Source organism: Falco rusticolus, chromosome 4 (assembly GCF_015220075.1).
Source record: "Falco rusticolus isolate bFalRus1 chromosome 4, bFalRus1.pri, whole genome shotgun sequence".
NCBI lineage: Eukaryota > Metazoa > Chordata > Aves > Falconiformes > Falconidae > Falco > Falco rusticolus.
In genome coordinates, this window is record NC_051190.1 from 986131 (window position 1) to 1001091 (window position 14961).

General features: G+C 50.0%; 2 protein-coding genes across 13 annotated transcripts in view; one reads left to right on the forward strand and one right to left on the reverse strand.

The window, feature by feature from the left end:
• Nucleotides 1-173: 173 nt before the first annotated feature.
• RBM15B (RNA binding motif protein 15B) lies at nt 174-6790 on the forward strand. Of its 2 annotated transcripts, XR_005103566.1 has the most exons (2): nt 174-3139; nt 5659-6790. XR_005103566.1 is itself a non-coding variant. In XM_037382715.1 (1 exon), the coding sequence occupies exon 1, from the start codon at nt 286-288 to the stop codon at nt 3031-3033; it is 2748 nt and encodes a 915-aa protein (XP_037238612.1). In that variant the 5' UTR covers nt 174-285; the 3' UTR covers nt 3034-5250. The 2 variants fall into 2 exon arrangements, 1 of the variants encoding a protein (XP_037238612.1); XM_037382715.1 differs by lacking the exon at nt 5659-6790 and having other exon boundaries at nt 174-5250.
• Nucleotides 6791-8825: 2035 nt separating this feature from the next.
• The window catches only part of DCAF1 (DDB1 and CUL4 associated factor 1), a 53961-nt gene continuing 47825 nt past the window's right edge, over nt 8826-14961 (reverse strand). For 4 of the 11 annotated variants that reach the window (XR_005103561.1, XR_005103560.1, XR_005103563.1 and 1 more), the window contains one exon: nt 13738-13788. Coding sequence is in view for 4 of the 11 variants with exons in the window: in XM_037382710.1 (XP_037238607.1) it covers nt 13465-13788 (324 nt within the window). In the remaining 7 variants the exon portion in view is untranslated. Of the gene's footprint in view, nt 13789-14961 lie in introns of all 11 variants that reach the window. The other 7 variants (XM_037382713.1, XM_037382711.1, XM_037382712.1 and 4 more) reach the window with 7 other exon arrangements.

Here is a 14961-nt window from a genome sequence, read left to right on the forward strand (position 1 = left end):
TCCTCCTCGGCCGCGGAAAGCCGGGGGGATGGGGGGGCGGGGCCGGGCGCGCGCCACCGCCCCGGGCGGGCGATTGGCTGCCCGGCGGCGCGCGCGGGCGGGCGGCGCGCGCGGGCGGGCGGTGCTGCGGCGTCACGTCGCCGTGCCCTGACGCCGCCATGCGGACGGACGCGGGGCGATGACGTAAGGCCCGCGCGGCTCGGCGGCCGGAGCCGCCTTCGTTCCCTTTTGTCCAAGATGGCGGCGGCCGCCGGAGGCGTCTCCTGAGCCGCGGGCCCCGGCGCCATGAAGCGGGGCAGCGAACGGGACTCCAGCCCGCCGGGGGCCGGGGGCGGCCGCGCCGCCGCCGCCAAGCGGCCCCGCGAGCGCGACCGCGAGAGTAGCAGCCGGCGCGGCCCGCACCGGAGCTCGGGCGCCTCCCGCAGCAGCCGGGACAAGTCCACGCCCGGCGGCGGCGGCGGCGGCGGCACCACCGGCGGCGGCAGCGGCGGAGGTGGCTCCAGCTCCCGCAGCCACCGCGGCGATGAGCGCGCCGGCGGCGGCGGCGGCGGCGGCGGCGACTCGAACCACCGCCCGGCGGGGAGCGGCTCGGCCTCGGGCGCCCGCGGCGGCAGCCAGGCCGCCCCCTCGTCCTCCTCCTCCTCGTCGCGGGCGCTCGGCGTGCCCAAGGCCAAGGCCCTGCCGGGCGCCGTGGTGGCCCCCTCGCTGCTGCTGGCCGGGCCGCCGCCGGGCGCCGCGCCCTCGCTGCTGCTGGCGCCGCTGGGGGGCTCGGCGCTGGCCGGGGAGCCGCCCGGCTCCTGTGAGTACAAGACGCTGCTGGTGAGCGGGCTGAGCGCGGCCCTGCCCGACCAGCTGCTGGAGGACGGGCTGTTCCGCCTCTTCCAGCGCTTCGCGGGGGGGGGCGCCGGGGACATCAGTGTCAAACTCTCCCACACGCCCGAGCTCGGCCGCGTCGCCTACGTCAACTTCCGACACCCCGGGGATGCCCGCGACGCCCGCCGGCACGCCCGGGCCCGGCAGCTGCTGCTCTACGACCGACCCCTCAAGGTGGAGCCGGTGTACCTGCGGGGGGGTCGCAGGAGCCGCACGCCGCCCCCCGCGCCCTCGCCGGAGCCCCTGGGCTACCTGCCACCCATCCACAGCACCTACCAGTACAAGCAGCGATCGCTCTCTCCTGTCACCAGCCCCCTGCTGCGGGAGCCGAGGCCCAGGCACGCTCATGCCGCCGCTGCCGCCTTCGCTTTGGAAGCGGCTGCCATCGGGCTCTCCCGGGAGCGGGAGAGGGCCCTGGATTACTACGGGCTGTACGACGAACGTGGCCGCCCTTACAGCTACCCCATTGTGGCAGAGGAAGACCTGATGCCGGAGGACGACCAGAGGGCGACCCGCAACCTCTTCATCGGCAACCTGGACCACAACGTCTCAGAGGTGGAGCTGAGGCGTGCCTTTGAGAAGTACGGCATCATCGAAGAAGTGGTGATCAAGCGCCCTGCCCGTGGCCAAGGTGGGGCTTACGCTTTCCTCAAGTTCCAAAACTTGGACATGGCGCATCGGGCCAAGGTTGCCATGTCGGGCCGCGTTGTTGGCAGGAACCCTATCAAAATTGGCTACGGGAAAGCCAACCCTACCACCAGGCTGTGGGTGGGTGGTCTTGGTCCAAGTACTTCCTTGGCTGCCCTGGCAAGGGAGTTCGACCGCTTCGGCAGCATCAGGACTATTGACTACGTGAAGGGAGACAGCTTCGCTTACATCCAGTACGAAAGCTTGGATGCTGCCCAGGCCGCCTGTGCGCAGATGAGGGGCTTTCCTTTGGGTGGACCGGAGAGGAGACTCCGAGTGGATTTTGCCAAAGCAGAAGAGACGAGATACCCGCAGCAGTACCAGCCTGCACCACTCCCCGTGCACTACGAACTGCTAGCTGACGGGTACAGCAGACACCGAAGCCTAGAGCAAGACTTGAGGGTGCGAGATAGGACTCCTCCGCATCTCCTGTACTCGGACAGAGACAGGAGCTTTGCAGAGGCAGACTGGGCCAGCCCTGCCAAAAATGCTGAACGCAGAAACAACTTGGAAAGCTACAGCCGATCGGTGCGTAGCCGGAGCGGAGAGCGCTGGGGCAGCGACAGCGATCGCAGCATGCCCAAACCGTGGGAAGAGAGGCGGAAACGCCGGAGTCTTTCCAGTGACCGCGGGAGGACTACTCACTCACCTTACGAGGACAGAAGCAGGACAAAGGCCAGTGGGCCAGCTTTAGACAGCAGCCCAGTCAGGGCTCGCAAGGAAAATCACACTACAGAATCTGGAACGGAGAAAGAGCAGAGTAACTCTCTTCAGAACAATCGTCATGCGACTGAGGAGAAACCCCATCGTGAGCCATCTGATGCTCCCCAGCCTAAAAAAAGGGACAGCGAACGCAATCATCGAACTGGTGAATCGGAATCAAAAACTCACGAGGAGCCAAAATCTGAGACCAAAAAGCTAAAGAATTTATCGGAATATGCTCAGACGCTGCAGCTTGCTTGGAATGGGCTTCTTGTGCTAAAAAACAGCTGCTTCCCCACCTCTATGCACATCCTGGAGGGAGACCTCGGTGTTATCAACGGACTCCTTAAAGACCATTCATCCGGCGGGAAGTTAACGCAGCTCAAAATCGCTCAGAGACTTCGGCTCGACCAGCCCAAGCTGGATGAAGTAACTCGCCGTATCAAACAAGGCAGCCCCAACGGCTACGCTGTGCTCCTGGCGACCCAATCCACCCTGGCAGGGGCAGGGGCTGAGGGGACCTTCCCTGTTGTAGAGCCTGGCTTGCAGCGACGGCTTCTCAGGAATCTGGTCTCCTACTTGAAACAGAAGCAGGCTGCTGGGGTTATCAGCCTGCCCGTGGGAGGGGCGAAGGGCAGAGACAGCACAGGCATGCTTTACGCGTTCCCTCCTTGTGAATTCTCTCAGCAGTACCTCCAGTCAGCACTAAGGACATTGGGAAAGTTAGAAGAAGAACATATGGTGATAGTTATAGTCAAAGACACTGCCTAGCCCACACTGTCTTTTCAAATTCCATGTTTTCTTTGTGTGTCACACAACGCAGTTGTTTTTAAGGCCGATCATTTTGGTGGAGGCTCAAAACACCTCGACCAAAGTGGTAAGTTTTTTAGTTTCTAATTAATTTTAATACCATTTAAATAGAGCCCATTTTATTCGTTTTTAATATGTGACACTGTCCGCTGTTGTTCTGTATTTTTATTTTTTAACTGTATGAAAAGTTGTCAGTAAAGCCTTGTTCACTGATGGATTTCTAAACTTGTGCAGTATCCTAGTTTTTATGGCCCAGGAAGGGCTGGTTCCCTGCGCTAGAGCTGGAAGGGGGCGGCCCCAACGCATTTCAGTTTCTCAGACCCCAGCCTCCCACACCTCCTCCGTCTCTTTCTATGTGTCCTGTAAGGTGGGAGAGGGAAGGGGGTGGTTCTTCTTTGTGCTGTATGAGAGACTGAAAGGTTGGTTCTTTTTTTTTTTGTCCTGTTTGCTTTTTATTTCATAAATTTGAGTCTGGATGCATTCCTGTTGATGCTCTATTTGAAGATAGAAGCTTCCCAGGAAGCCAGCTGCCAAGGAAGCAGATCCTGACCAAGAATAGAAGTGGTCTTTATGCACAACAAAAATTTACAGTTATTATTTGGCAAAAAGTTTGCTACTAAGGAGTCAGCTCTGTATTCAACTCTTTGTTGTGAGGTTTGAGAGCACCTGATACATGTCTCAGTCAGATATAGAAGTTCTTCGGTTATACAAAAATGAGGTTTGACATTACCAGTGTGTATAAAAGGAGAAAAAAAAAAAAAAAAAACCAAGCAGGAGGAAAAAAATATAATTCAAAGGGGAACCCTTTTGGGCCTGTATTAGATGTAGACAAGCAAATAAAGGGCACAGGGTTTTGGTGAACTGTAGGTGCCCGTTTGCATAGTCAATTGTGTTGCACTGTCTGAAATCCTTTACTGAAAGAAAAACAGCAAAATTTTTTTTGCTGAAGTTGAAACCTGTTTGCAGGCTTACAAAAAAAGCGATAAACATGTCTGGCTGTCTGAAAATGTGTTATGTTACCGCAAGTAACCTGTCTATGACTGTAGGAAACTCTGGAGATCAGAATTTGAAATTTAAGATGGGATGGTTCTGTCATCTTTTCCGTCTGTGGTATGAGACAGTTGTTCAGGAAAGAAGCCAGGACATCTGCACCTCTGTTGCTCAGTAGTGTAAGGATGCGGTAACTAGTTCAAGTTAAAATTCACACTGTTCAGTTTGGGGATATTTTTGTTTTTTAAAATGATGCCTGTAGATTTTAGGAGGCTTACAGAAAATTGTGTGGGATTTAAAACACTACATTACAGAATTTCTTTAAATTTGCAGGTGTGGGGGGTTTTGTTGTTGTTTTGGTGGTAAGCAAGTGAAAAAATCCTGGGAGAACCAGAGTCTTTCTTGCATCAGTCTCTGTGACTGAGCAGATGCACTTGCTCATGGCTGCCAAAGGCCCTTTTAAAACTGTGCTCTCAGGTATGGTTGGTGTTAACACCTGTATAGCAGGGAGCATAACTCAGTCTAATGATGCTTTTATTCTTTTTTATTTTTTAACCCTGCAATTTCACAGTAGGGGCATCATCAGCTGATGATGTATGAGCGGTTGCTTAATTTAATAATGTATTGATATCAACAAGTAAGGGTTGTTTTGTTGGGTTTTTGTTTTGTTGTTTGGGGTTTTTTTTAACATTTAATACTGTGATTATATTAAAAGTAAATCTAATGAGTTAGCGTGATGATGAGGGGGTTAGTATTTCACTTGATGATGCATCTTCTGTACCCCAGAAAACATAATTCTGTCTGTAAGGGCTGGGATGCAGCTATAAGGCCACAGAGGGTTCTGTCCGTGGTGTGCAGGAGGTTCAGCGAGGTGAGCTGCTTGTCTGCTGGAAGGGGCAGCGCTCTGGGAAAGCCGATTTACACTGTGGGAGCAGAGGAGCAACTCTGCTGCTCCCAGCAGCCAACTGGGTTCACTGGGCAGCACAGAGGTACCCTTCGCAAAAGCAGGGCTGCACGGTGCAGGGTAGCGGGACTGCCCCGGTGTTACACGGTTACAGGGACGCTGACTTTTAACCTTGTGACCAAGTCCCCAATGCTGTTGTAATGTAGACAGTGCCAAATGTCAACAATTGTAACCGTTAAGTGTTATCTGAAACCAAGTGCTATTAAATACCCCTTATGGCCAGAGTCAGAGTGGTTACAGCTTTTTGTCAGAGTATGCTACGTGTCGGAGCTGTCCGTTCAGCCTAAGGCAGAGCGTGTGGTGGTGCAGTAGCAAATGCCTGGCTGGCTTTTTGCTGGCAGGGAGCTGTAGCGTGGAGTGGCCTTGTGCATATGTGTGTGCGTGTGTGTGTCTTGTGCCTGTGCATGCCTGCGTTACGGTGTGTGAATGTGAGGAAATGGAAGGAAAAAAAATAAATGTATGATAAAAGCTGCAACTGCTTGATGCCAAAGCCAGGGAACCACCAGAAACCTCCCCTCTCCCACTTTCCTTTTGAGACAATTAAATAATAAGGTTGGGATTTTTTTTAGAAGACAAACTCTGTCATGCTTTGGGTTGAGTAAGACTTTTAACGATGGGATTTCTGTTCCCAGGGAGGCAGCTGACAGTTGTGAGCATGTGTGCATGAATGGAGGACCAACAAATCTCCCTCCTGCAAACCAACCAGTATAAATGAAAAGCTGGAGCATTTAAGGAAAAAAAACACCTGGGAGAGAAGCAGCATCAGCCCTCTAACCTGATGACCCTGAGCCTTCCCAGGTCCCCAGCATGCAAGTGAGCCACAGTCACTGCTTGAACAGACTGTGCCAAGTCCTGCCGTCCTGTCTGCCATCCCATCCCCTCACATGTACAGCCAGGCTGGTTCCAAGAGAAACGGCCCTAAAAAAGGGTAGATAGTTACAGCAAAACAGCACTGCACCTGTATCTCACAGCTTGCAAGACTTGGTCCTTAAATTGGGATGGGATGTGGTTCTAGGGAGAAGACACACGATGGGGTGTGGGAGGAACACCACGGCCCTAGTTAGGAGGCCTAAGCCACCCAGTGATGTTGGAAGATGGTGGGTGCAGCAGTGCTGGGGGGTTGTTTGGGGGTCTGTCAGCCTGGTACAGCGGTGGCAGTAAAGTAATTGCAACAGGGTAATGGTCTCTGACTCCTTGAGGGTGGTCTGAAACTTTAAGTGGGATCAGGGTATGAGATGGAGGATTTGGTGGTCTGAGAGCATTAGTGTTTAGACTGAGTTGTTCCTTTTAAAAAAAACCAAACACATCCATTCAGTAAATATTCTGTCTTACAAAGCCTCTTTTTAACATTAGTTGCTGGCTGTCTTTACTACAATAGAAACCCGGACAAGAGGGCTAGCCCTAGGCAGTCCTGGGTGCCCAGCATGTGCAATGACCAGTGCTGACGAGCCAATCATACCTTAATTATTATTACCCTTTGCTAACATGCAGGCTAAACTACTGACCAGCCCTGAGGTTCCTACCCTGCTCTCCAAGCCGTGGCCTGTACGAGATGTTCGAACCACTGCGCTGCAGGGGTATGGGCATAACCTCCCAGGTGCTGGCACGGTGGTTACACAGCCTGGTGCTATGGCGTGCGCGTACCGAACGGGCCAGTTACTCATGGCCTGCACAGCAGAGGACCATGCTGGTCCAAGGGCGCAGGCTGGTGCTGGGCTATGCCTCTGCTCACGTCACAGGAGGAAGCACAGCACCCTTCCCACTCTGGCAGCTGGCAATCCTGACCAGCTGGCAGGGGACTCCAGTGCCCCTTCCATCCCCTAAGCCAGGGTCTGTAATGCCTCCATAGGAGCAGAAATACTGCATGGAATAACATCAACATGCTGTGTGCATTCAGGAAGGTTATAGGACTGTCTCGAAACACCATGCTTTTAGATTAAAGCATGATGCCAGGGGAAGAAGTGATTTTCCAGATCAAATGGGAGACTTCTGCCCCATCTGAAGTAGTTGCACAATTATGGCCTGACAAAAATAAACAAATCAACCCTTGCTACTCCTCAATTCTGAACCCCCTTGCTGCACCCACCCAGCCTGTTACAGCCAACCTACTCCCCACCACCCTGAAGCGATGCCCAGGAGAACCAAGGCAGGCGCAGGCAGCCTCCCCCCACGGCCGCAGCAGCTTCTATGGTCAGCGAGCAGAGGGGCTGGGGTCTGCCCAGACAGGCAGCGGGGGCTGCTCCCGCAGGTGTGGGTGGGTGACCTGCGGGCTGTGGCAGCCAGGCCCTGCGCCTCCGCAGCAGGATCGGGCCCCAGCACCCTCCCTCTGTCTCTGTTCAATAGCGAGGACAGGTGTGGGAGGGGAGGGATGGCACATATACTTACAGTGGCCTGGTTTCAAGTCAAATTTATATGTAGGAGCTCCATCCTAGGTGTTTGGTTCTGTCACAAAAGTAGCTGCTGAATTTCTCCAAGATAGCCAGGCCTAAACGAGCAGCAGATGCAGCCGATTACAGCTGTGGTGTAATGCCAGAACAAGATAGGCAACGGCACCTCCCTGTTAGTAGTTAAGTACACACTGTTTTTCTTTTTTTCCCCCCCTCCTCTTGAACAAAACATGCTGCTCAAGGTAAAGTTGCATAAGATGTTTTTTGGTAAGGCACAGGCTGACTTCCACAGATGTTGGGTGGCATATCCAATTCTCCATCCCCTCACTTAATCAGAATGCTGCTCCAATTGCTGGTCTTAAAAGCTGCAGTAATCACAACTTGTTCGTCTTTATCGACTCTGTAGGGTACAATTATCCATTATAAGTTGCAGCAGAACATTTCTTTTTAATTATTAACAGGCAGCCCTGGCAAGTGCATTAAGTAGGTGTGATGCTGGAGGGAAGAAAAGCTATCCCTTCTCTTAGTTAAAAAGAAAATCTTCGTCGAGCAGTGAAACCTCAAGGTTTAGTTGAAATGAGCACAGTTCTTGGTGGAAAACTTGCTGTAGTGTTGAGTGAGAAGCTTCCAGCTCCCTGTTCTGCCTCACAACCTATTCTGAAAGTGGCCAAAACAGAGAAGGGTAAAAAGGTGAGTGGATGTTACCTGACCACCTGGGAATAACTAGCGCAGTCACTGGCCTTGCCCAAACGAGCAACGAGTACTTACCTTCCACTCCTGACTCACAGAACTACGCCGTGCGGTTGTGCGCCATACACTGAAATCAAACACTCGGCTGCAGTTTTTTCATCCCCTTCTCAGGGCAGGGCCTCCCGTCACGTACAAACAGGAGCACCTGTCTGCCTCCTGCCAGCGTAGCTGCAAGGCAGCCTACACGCTGCAAACCGCACGGGCGAGAGGCCCAGTGCTGCTCCCAGCACCGGGCACGCACCAGCAGGGTGGCCAGGGCTCTCAGCAGCCGCCACGCCACCTGCAGCCGAACCGCAGAGTGGATGTTCTGGGGCATCTTTAAACAAAACCACTGCCTGGCATTAGCAGCGCCTTCCAGCTCCCACACAGCACGGGGAGGACGCGGTGCCACGCTGCCCACCACCCTGCCGAGAAGGCAAGGCTGGCAGGCAAACCAGCAAGTCAGAGCTGAACCCACAGGCGCTGTGCAACGTCCATCGGGCAGCTCAGGGGTCCCTAGGGGCTGCACGCTCAGAAATCTCACTCCTCGTTTACTTTAACCTTCTTATCGCAGCCAGGCCACTAGCTGCACCCAGCTGCTCGCAGGCCCAGCTCCTCGGGGGCACAGAGCACCGCTTTTGCATGGGTGCCAGAGGAATGCATGGCTACAACTCACAGCCATAAACAGAGACAGGATTTGTATTTCATTTTTTAATAAATACACTTTACATTAAAGAAAAAGGCCTTCAATTTGCAGTTTCCACACAGAGGGCAAGAGGGAGGGGGGAACAAAAATTTAAAAATGTGAACCACAAAAGGGCAGAGGGGAGAAAGAGGGCTCAAACTTCAATCCCAGATCCCCACTGTCTTCAAGAATACCAGGCTCTTTGACTAGGCCAAACCAAGATTTCAGCCTCCCACTACAGCTGGTATCACAGTGAGAATCTCCACTTTAAACAGCCCGTACGCTCAGTTACCAACACCCCCCGGGCTCCTCCCTGGAGGACAGAAGCGTCTGAAACATACTGGCGCACTAGCAGGTGTTAACACCTGTTGCTTTCTTTTTAAAAATAAAATCATATTTAAAATAAAAATATTCTCACTCCTCAACAATATTAGAAACCATGTTCCTCTTATTTCATTTAGTAGTTGCATAAAAATGCCTCTTCTTTTAATTTTAAACCATTTTTCTCCCCCAAACCTACCCCATGGTAACAAGGTACTACAGGAATACAAAGTTCATCCCCTCTTTACTAGAACACCTGCCCCTTTTTTTTTTTTTTTTTCTGTTTTATATAAAACTATTTCTGTTCTTTAGGAAAGAACTTTATACAAAGAAAATATATTGTGAAATATTTTCAGAAGTTTCCTTGAAGAGGAGAGTCATCTCAGCCTAAAATAAAATAGAAAAAAAAAGGCAGAGAGAAAAGAGGCCTAACCCCAGGTCTCCTTACTGTAGAGCCTCAGACTTAACCCCGAGCCTCAAACTGACTCAAACCAACACAGCGGATGGGCTGGAGTTCCTCAGGCTTTCCCAGGAGAAAAAGGGTTGGGGTGCTCAAAATCGGTTTCCAATTTGGTCTCCGGTCTTCTGCTGGGAAGGGAGCATCTCCTCCTGCCAACACCCCGCCTGGCAGTCACTACTCACTCATTCAGAGACAGGATTATGTCATCCTCCAGGTCTGAGTTATCTGAGCTGTCAGCTGCAAAGGAGACACAAGGTTATGTTTGGTTTGTGGAAGAACCCAGCTGTCAGAGCTGCCAAGCAGGCAATGCACTCACAGTTACAGAAGATGGCTACCAGCTGCCTGAGACCAGGGCTTCCCAGCAGCAGCAGAGGCAGCCTGCACCATTAGTGCATCTCAAATCAATCAAAAGCAGTTAGCAAACCTGCACCAGAGCTTTCTTACCCTGGTTGAAACAGAATGTCAAGAGGAGAGCAGCCCTAGCAAGGGCAGCTTCTATTAGCTGGCAGGTTTTTTTCTCACGACAAGATGGGGAAGACACCAGCAGTAAGTTAGCTGCACCTGAGCTGCCTGCACAACTTCTGTGCACATCTAAGTGCAAGAGCTCGTCACACCGGGGGCTGGACAGATCTGGCAGCCACTCCTCACAGCTGTTACCCGAAAGCAAGCTTGATGGTTACACCAACCTGATGTGGTGAAATACGGCCTCTGTATAATGTGCACGGGGCTAATTCATTATGCAATGAGTGAGAGCCACTTTCTCAGTACTGGGTCCTTACTGGCCTGGCACTCCAGGAGACCTCCCCACTGAGGGGAAAGCAATCCATACACTCACAGCTAGAACCTTCCTCTAGCAACCTGAAGGTTTCTGTAATGAATTTAACTATGTGGCACTCATTAAAGGTGACCTGAAAATTGTACTTTTCCTGGTTTTCTTCATTTGGGTATAGAATGAAGACACGAAACAATTTGCCAGAAGCAGTCACACGCATGCGCGTGCACACACACACACCCTGCTTTTTATCTTAAAACATAAGATCTCTTCCTCCCTCAGTTGTGCAAGAGGGAAGTGGTAGCAGCTCTGGCAGCAAGAGGTCTCCTGCCTTACCTTACAGGTGACGTTGGCTCTTTTTCTTTTGTGAATTCATTGGATGCTGCAGTTAACTAGGTGTTAAAAAAGTTTAAAAACAAAAAACAAAAACAAAAGACACCAAGACTTCATCTTTAGCCATTTCAGTTACAATGGATCTCTAAAATCCTGTCAAAGTAAGCAAGGCCTTCTGGAAGGTTCACCCCTTCTCAGATGCTTTCCTTAGGGAAAAACAAAAAAATCACAGGCAAGCAAGCAGAGGGCACAAACCCTTTACCCCAACCCTCCTCCTTGAAGGTCAGCCAGCTGCCCATCCACTGCGATCAGCAAGGAACACTCTAGTTTCACCATCCATCGTACCGAGCCTGAGCTGAAGGGCCATCAGTGCTCCCAGAACAGCTACAGCCATGTAAGGGGAGTTGGAAAACATCAACCAGTGCTGCAGCAGCTATGCTTAAGCACTAGAGGGAAAAAAGCACAAGTGAGGTAACAATCCAGAAACTCTGGAGAAGAAGAGGAGCTGAGAAAGTTGTTGGGTTTTGTTTTGTGGCAGGTTTTTAGTGGTTGGGGTTTTTTAGAACATTAGAGGAAAGCTTTGAAAAGGGTTCTCTTTAACTCTTTATTCTCTAGTCCACCACACAACCTTCCAGCTTTGAGCTCCATGCCTACAAGCAAACCTGACTGAAGTTAACTGCTTGGCAGAAGCTTATGGACCTGCCTGGAAGCTGCCATTTTCGATTACAGAAGAGGAAACAAGAGCCTACCATGCTTCTGGTCAGATTTCCATATATTTCTTCCACCTTATGTCACATGTGCATTTCAAAAAGGACAGCCCACTGGCATGGGAACAAGCTCTTGAAATGCATAAGCTGCTTTGGGCAAGACAAACAGATCTATCCTCCCCAAGGTGGTGACAAAGGAGGATGAACACAGATTTCCACTTAAAAGGTTCTCCATGGATTATTCCTGAAAAGGAACCAAAACCTCTTCCAAAGCACCAGGAACCAAAGCCACTGGCAACCCTGTCTCAGCTGTTCTCGGAGTTACTCTGTTTTGAAGCACACCTACTTCACATTATGGGGGTTCATCCAAACTACGGTGAGGGTCTGCAATAGGAAGCATTCTAAATACAACACTATGCCTCAGACCTGTACTTTGCAACAGTGCCAGTGCCCTTACAACTTTTAATTCTGGAGCAGAGTATGAGCAAAGGAGAGGGAAATTTTAATTGTTCTTGCTGGGTGAGAAACAAAAGCAAGCCAGATGAAGTTGCAGTCACAGAGAAGAAGCCACAGAGCCCCGCTCATCAAACCCTGTGCAATGACCGCACATGCATTGGCCTAGCAGAGCTGCACTGCCTGCCTGAAGTTCCCAAAGATGCTGCTGAGCCACCTAACAGCCACAGGATGGGCTAGCTGCAGCTCCACAGCCATACCAGATCCAAGTTCTGATCAAGTGGTTCTATCTGTAAATGGCATACAGATGTGGCCACTCCATAATGCATAGTGCTCTGCAGAGCACACTTGAAATAACTAAGTGTCAAGTAGCACCTGGTTTTGTTAAAGGAAAAGTTACTGAAATGGCCCAAATTCTGGCCCTTTGACAATTCAAGTTACAGTACTCTGGGTTCTCTCTTACTAGCTTCTGGCCCTGCGCTGAGGAAACAGAAGTGGAGTAGTGTTCAAGAAGGTTCTGCCAGCTACTGGGACAGACCTAAAGTTACCTGCCATCCCAAAAACATTGAACTGCCATATGCTATTAATGAATTTGAGCAATGTCAATGTCCTATATGCCCCTGCATTGCACACCTACTACCTTCAAAAGAACAGAAGACTGACTCCACACAATAACTCTGGCATCCTGATGCGGCCACATCCTTAAAAATGACTGAGCTACGTTCTAATAGAAAACACACAAATGAGCCTGCCAGCCACATTAGCGCCAAAACAGAGGCTTGGCATGCTTAATCCTCCAGTGCATTGGCAGAGAAGATTGATTCCCACCTCAGCTCTCACATTAATCTCCTATCACTGCAGGAATTCAAACACCTTGCACACTGTAATTACACATCCTTACCAACCTTTTCACTTAAAGTAACTACGTTACACCTACTTTACAGCTTGGAAATTAAAAAGAACTAAGTTGGCTTGGCTGCACATACAATAAGCACAATAATCGTGCTGCAAAAAAAGGAAACAGAATCCGGTGCAGCAAATCCCAAGCCTGACACTATCCTTACGTACTTTCTCTTTCTTGTGAAACCTTTTTCCAAATTGCTACGTAAAAAGTTCAGACCTTTCTTTCTTATATACACACAAACGCACGCATGCGCGCACACACACACACAACATTAATCTTTCAAATCACTCTATGGAATGCCAGAAAACAATTTAAATTTTATCCCAAAAGTTAAGTTAGCTTCAGAACAGTCTAAAAAAAGGAGTGAAGTTGGAAATGCTATATTGTTTTTGCACTTTAAGCAATTAGAAAAGAAAAAGAATAGCACCAAGGACCAAAAATGCTTCTCCATCCTTAAAACTACAAATAAGGCAGAGAAGATGGGTGAGGTAACAGTTCAACCAGTGTCCCATTGAAAGGCAGGACCAGCAAGCAATCAGACAAAGCTTCTTCATGTGGAGCTTCTTGGCCTGCCAAGTCCTCACACACATACCTGGGAGCACCTGAAGAAAGGAGATACCTTCCTTTCCAGAGCTGTTTTTACCAACAGATTATTCTGAGACTCCACAGGTGAACATGCATGATGACTTAGTGTCCTGACAAATATGCAACAAGCACAAGGTCACCTGTGGTCACCAAGCTGGGCACACACTTACTATCTCCAAGAATCAGCTCAACTTCCTCATCAGCATCAGAATCTTCATCTTCACCCTCATCTCCCTCTTCCAGGAGGTTGGCAAGCTCCTCATCATCGGAGGGAGAAAAATCATTTTCTCCATCCTCACCAGCATTCTCATTGTTCTCATCCTCCTCCAGCTCAGCCTCCAGCAGCTGGTCTGTATCTAGTTCATCGAGGTCATCTGTATCATCATCATCTTCATCATCATCTTCTTCCTCTTGCTCTTCTTCCTCCTATAAAGACAGCAAAAATAGTCCGTTGCAGACATTAAAAAAAAATGTAAAATGGAGTAACTGAAGATATGCTATATACATATGAAGATACAAAGAACATACCTATGGTTTTCACTTCTCCCCATATCCAGACATCACATATTATAAACACTTTGCCTCCACAACTAGAGGACGTGACACATGCTATGTTATTTGCAGGCCTGCAAAGTCTGATCTGCAAAATGCTGGTGCAACACAGGCACCAATGCCTCAAGCTCCTCCAATACTGGCCATCAACACGTGTCGCCACAGTGCACTCTTGAGAAGGACATGCAATAAGACCCATTAACCCACGGCTCTGTTGCTAGTTTTGTACAAACTGCTTTAGCTTCAACTGGACCAAAACCTCTACTTTGCATCAAACAGCATGCATGTTCAATCTCTCAGCCATTCCTTATTTAGATTAGATGTAAAATGTAGGGAAGGTTACCGTAAGCCTAAACTACTCCCTGAATCACTCAGCTTCAGATGATAGAACTACTTAAAGCAGCTCAGAAGCCTCATCTTTGGCATTTACCTGCAGATCAAGATCCTTCTCATTCAAACTGTAAGAATCTGCATTCAATAAAGCAACTGAATTCCTCATTGTACAGATCAAATCCAGAAATCTGTGCCTAGTGGATAAAACTGAGTGGGAAGAAGTTGTTACAGTCTATCTTTTTTCCAGACAAATGAGAGGCCAAAAGTGCCATGACAAGCCAAGCTCCAGGAAGTCTCCAAGGCTCAAAGAAAGGGTTCAATATACCCGCACCTCTTGGTCACACCCTTTTTCTATAACAGAACACTCTCTTGTGGCAGGAAGGCAGCTCTCCAGTCATCCAGTCTTAATTGCCCCTTTGTTTCGAGAGCAGAACACATTTTGCAAAATTACGAAGCTCTAAAGATAGGTATCTAACATAACCCACTTCAAGGACTAGTTTGGTCCTCAAGCTCACCACACTCACACTGTGCTCTTCACACTGCTGCATTTTCAGATCTAAAAGGGCAGAGGAAAACCACCTTCCTGTCATCTCCCCAGCCTACTTTTTCTTCAGTCAGTACTATACAAAAAAAAGAATCCACCACACCCCTGCAAATCCAACATCTGTCCCAGGCAAAAGAAACAAGGAATGCCAAAAAGCCTGGGCAAATTTT

Coding starts and splice junctions, on each gene's coding strand:
- RBM15B (XM_037382715.1), top strand. CDS start 286: ATGAAGCGGGGCAGCGAACGGGACTCCAGCCCGCCGGGGGCCGGGGGC.